This window comes from Limulus polyphemus, unplaced genomic scaffold, assembly GCF_000517525.1.
Source record: "Limulus polyphemus unplaced genomic scaffold, Limulus_polyphemus-2.1.2 Scaffold241, whole genome shotgun sequence".
NCBI lineage: Eukaryota > Metazoa > Arthropoda > Merostomata > Xiphosura > Limulidae > Limulus > Limulus polyphemus.
In genome coordinates, this window is record NW_013665851.1 from 468,662 (window position 1) to 472,637 (window position 3,976).

The 3,976-nt window shown below is 30.3% G+C and overlaps 1 protein-coding gene across 1 annotated transcript in view; it reads right to left on the bottom strand.

Annotated features, from left to right (window-relative positions):
• LOC106478689 overlaps positions 1–3,976 on the bottom strand; it is a 110,424-nt gene that overhangs the window by 7,140 nt on the left and 99,308 nt on the right. The window contains exon 23 of the mRNA XM_022382343.1: positions 718–974. Coding sequence (XP_022238051.1) covers positions 718–974 — 257 coding nt within the window. The remainder of the gene's footprint in view (positions 1–717; positions 975–3,976) is intronic.

Below are 3,976 nucleotides of genomic sequence, written 5' to 3' on the forward strand. Positions count from 1 at the left end.
AATTCATGTGAATATGACTGAAAAATTTCATTTTTTCTGAAAAGGTGGTGTTTATTTACTTGTGACCACGCTGTGTATATAACAAATGTTTTTGGATTTTATAAAACAACAAAATAGACAAAAGCATAAATTGAAATCATTATTCAATGTCAAATGTGTCTTTACAATCATATTTCATATTTTGGAATTGACCCCACATATTTTTAAAAAAATAAGAATTTAGCTCTATTGGTAAATGACAAGAAAATCTCTTTCACCTCCAAATTTTCAACTTAAATTTTTTCCAGACATTTATTTACCTCAATTGGCTCCAAATACAGTTTTGGTTAATTTTTATTTGTTGGATGTTAATTTTAATATACAAATAACCTTATTATTCTATTTCTTGAAAAAAAAAAAAGCAATCAAAGAGAAGTTTGTATAATATCTGTGTTGATTTTTTTTTTTTTTAATATTGATGATCAATGATTTTTGTGTGTGCTCTGGGTAATACAATCTAAATTTGTGATACTATTATTTAATAAAAGCAATTTTTAGTGAAAAGAAATTTAATAAAATGCAAAAAATTTTGCTTTGTATTCAGATTAGTTGATAATATAAGCAAAATTAATATGAGAAACAGAGTAGCTAAAAACAATGATAATTACTTTAAATGTAAAAAAGTAATAACAGTATTTATAACTTTAAAGGATGTTTAGAAAATTTTTAATGGCCAACCTTTCTTTATCTTTTACTTTGAGCTCGGTTTCTTCACTGATATTATCCACTAGTTTGAAAGGCAGAGAGAGTGATGCAGGGGGCTTGTTGAGACATAATGGGGGAACTATGGGAAAAGAGCACCATTTACTCTTAGCGGTAGAAGGAAAAGATGGTACAACTGAAAAAGTTAGCTTACTGTTGAAGTTACTAATGCTTGCTGATCCTACATTACCACTGGCAGAGGCAACTGAACCCAAAGGATGACTTTGACTATCCTGCAATTAGATGTTAAGAACAATTTGTAAGAAGAATAAAGTATATTCAAAATGTTAACTAGGTTCTATGAAAAATAATGCACATAATAAGTCTTATATTTTTATAAGCATTTACTAGGGGTGTGGCAATACAATATGTATCATGAAACTGTGGTACAATTGAATCTATGCATCGTCCGATTAGATACAATTTATGTATCTTCATGAAAGTTGGCGAGCTTTCAGTAAACATTACAAGTCTTTTAGACAGAAAAAAAATCAAAGTTTCGAATTAGTTATTTTTGCAAAAATTAATGTTTTAATATATGGAGTCAAAGTAGTCACTGCTCTGAGTGTAACGTGATTTTCATGTTGAGATTAATAATAATTTTCTCCGTCTAAAAATTAACAAATATCTTTTGTGTAATCTCTAACATCTCCAAAATAAATTTCCAACTTTTTTTTCGATAAGTATACATATTTCACCTGCTATATTCACTACCCCAATTTCATGTGAAATCAGTCAGTTTGACTACTCTCGTAACCACTATAAAATATACAAAAATAAATCAAATTATCCTTTTTGTTCTTTCTAGAATTACTTAAAATTGTAGCAGGAAACTACATTTGCTTACACTAAATAACTTAATGCTCTTAACATTATACACCTGTTTCTAATTAGATTTTATTGTCAAGACTGTCAAACTATGTAAAAACCGTTAGTAAAACTTCTGTATCTAGATACGTATCATATTGACTACTATCGTATCATATCAGCCCTAGCATTTACATACACTAAAAAAATGGAAAATTACCATTTTAAGTTAAAAAAGACCCAAACAACCAAACACTATTTAACTTGAAATAATATATTAACAAATAATTACTTTTATCAAGTCTATCAAGTAAATTTTTAAAGAAGCAAAAAACTGAGCTATTTACTTTTTAGAACATTTTGTTTCTCATTTTTCTTGTTTTTCATTCACAGTGAGAAGTAGAAACATTTTAATGTCTAAATATGAATACATGCTTATGTCTCTATAGGGAAGTAGAAAGACAGACAGACATATAATAAACACAGTTTTAAGCCAGCAGGCTATGAAACTTAAAAGGCAGGATGTAATCCTAAGATAATTATTCATCATCCCCTCATGTTACTTTCATCAACAGTGCATGATACACATATACATAATTAATAAATAATGATTTTTGACTATATAACACTAAAAGAGTTGGAAAAATCTGTCACAAATAAATGTTTTAATGACAAGTGGATACTTATATTTTCACAGGAATGATGATTTAAATATATGTTACCCTTCATTTATGTGAAGAGCTACCTTTGCCAATATGACTACTAAACAATTAAAGCTAAAGGCTTATAAATGTACTGAATGTAATTGTAGTGTAATGTTAGTTACCCAACAGTTGATGTTGAATGTTTTTATTTCAGTATACAGCTTCTTATTATTTATTTGATATACATAATTTTACACTATTACCAGGATCTTGCCAGGAATTTGTGTATATTTCTTCTCCCCTAATTTCCTAATTACCATTATTATGGATTTGTAAACAATATTATATAATGTTAATACTATTCTAGTTACATTCTTTCATCTGACTAAACAGAATTTTGTATATTATGCTCAAATTAGCCTAATTTACAGTGTTAAAGGAAAGAATGTTAATAATACATTCTGGTGAAAGTGGGTAAGATAAGAACGTTGAAGCTGAAAAATTGTGTTCAAACAATGGTTGAAAAAAATAACTTTACTACAATGTTTCAAGCAAACACTATATCAGAAGGTAATCAAACTGTTCTAAGAGTTACAATGATGAAAAACTAATACATGATAATAATGTCAAGGGTAACAATGAAAGCAAAAACTACAGATAACAAAACACAAAGGCAAAGTTATATCTATGTACCAAAGATAAATAAACAAAATGAAATATAAATAATAACAGCTGAAGAAGTTTTTCAAGTATTAGGTCCTCAAGAAATAATACTGCATTTTGGAAAACTTTCATTAACCACTCCCCAAAAAATTTACATCATGTATAATAGTTAAACGAACCAACTAAATGTCATATTAGTGTAAAGTTTAGAATACTCTAATCTTATAGTGATGGCACATGACGAGATACACATTCAGCATGTAATGCTGTTTGAATACAAGAAGGGAAACAACACCTCTGTAGCCACAAAAAAGTTTATAGAAATGTTTTGTACGTTCCTAAGTGTCAATGATGGTTCAGCAAATTTCGTTCAGGTGACTTTAGCCTTAGAAACTGTGATGGCAGGGGCCAGCCAACATGTTAGAATTGATATTGGTGCTCTGAAGACACTTGTTGAGTCTAACCCAAGGCAACACACTCATGAAATGACCCTGAAATTGCATGTCTATCATGAAACAATATGTAGACATCTAAGGAATATGAGAAAATTCCATAAAGAAGGTGTTTGGGTGCCTCACGAACTCTCAGATGATCATCATGTAAATGTTGCTTCGTCTCTTCTGGCGTGTAATGCTCATGAACCATTTTTGGACAGAATTGTCACTGGTGATGAAAAATGGATTCTCTATGCGAATATCAAATCCAAAAACAATGGCTCAGTCCTAAACAAAAACCACTTCTGACTCCGAAACCTGGACTCTATCCGCAGAAAGTGATGCTTTGCATTTGGTGGGACATCAAAGAAGTATTTAATTTTGAACTCCTTAATCTATAGCAAACTGTCGATGAAGAGATCTACAGTCAACAACTGGAATGTTTAAATCAAGCCCTTCATCAGAAACGCTCATCACACATCAGTCAAAAAGGTGTTGTTCTTCTTCACAACAATGCACGTCCACATGTGACACGTCTGACACAACACAAGATTATGGAGTTGGGTTGGGAAGTTCTCCTCCACCCATCATATTCTCCAGATATGGCACCATCAGATTACCATATTTTTTGTTTGCTGCAACACCATCTTAATGAGAAAATGTATACAAATGTGGAAGGTGTTAAAG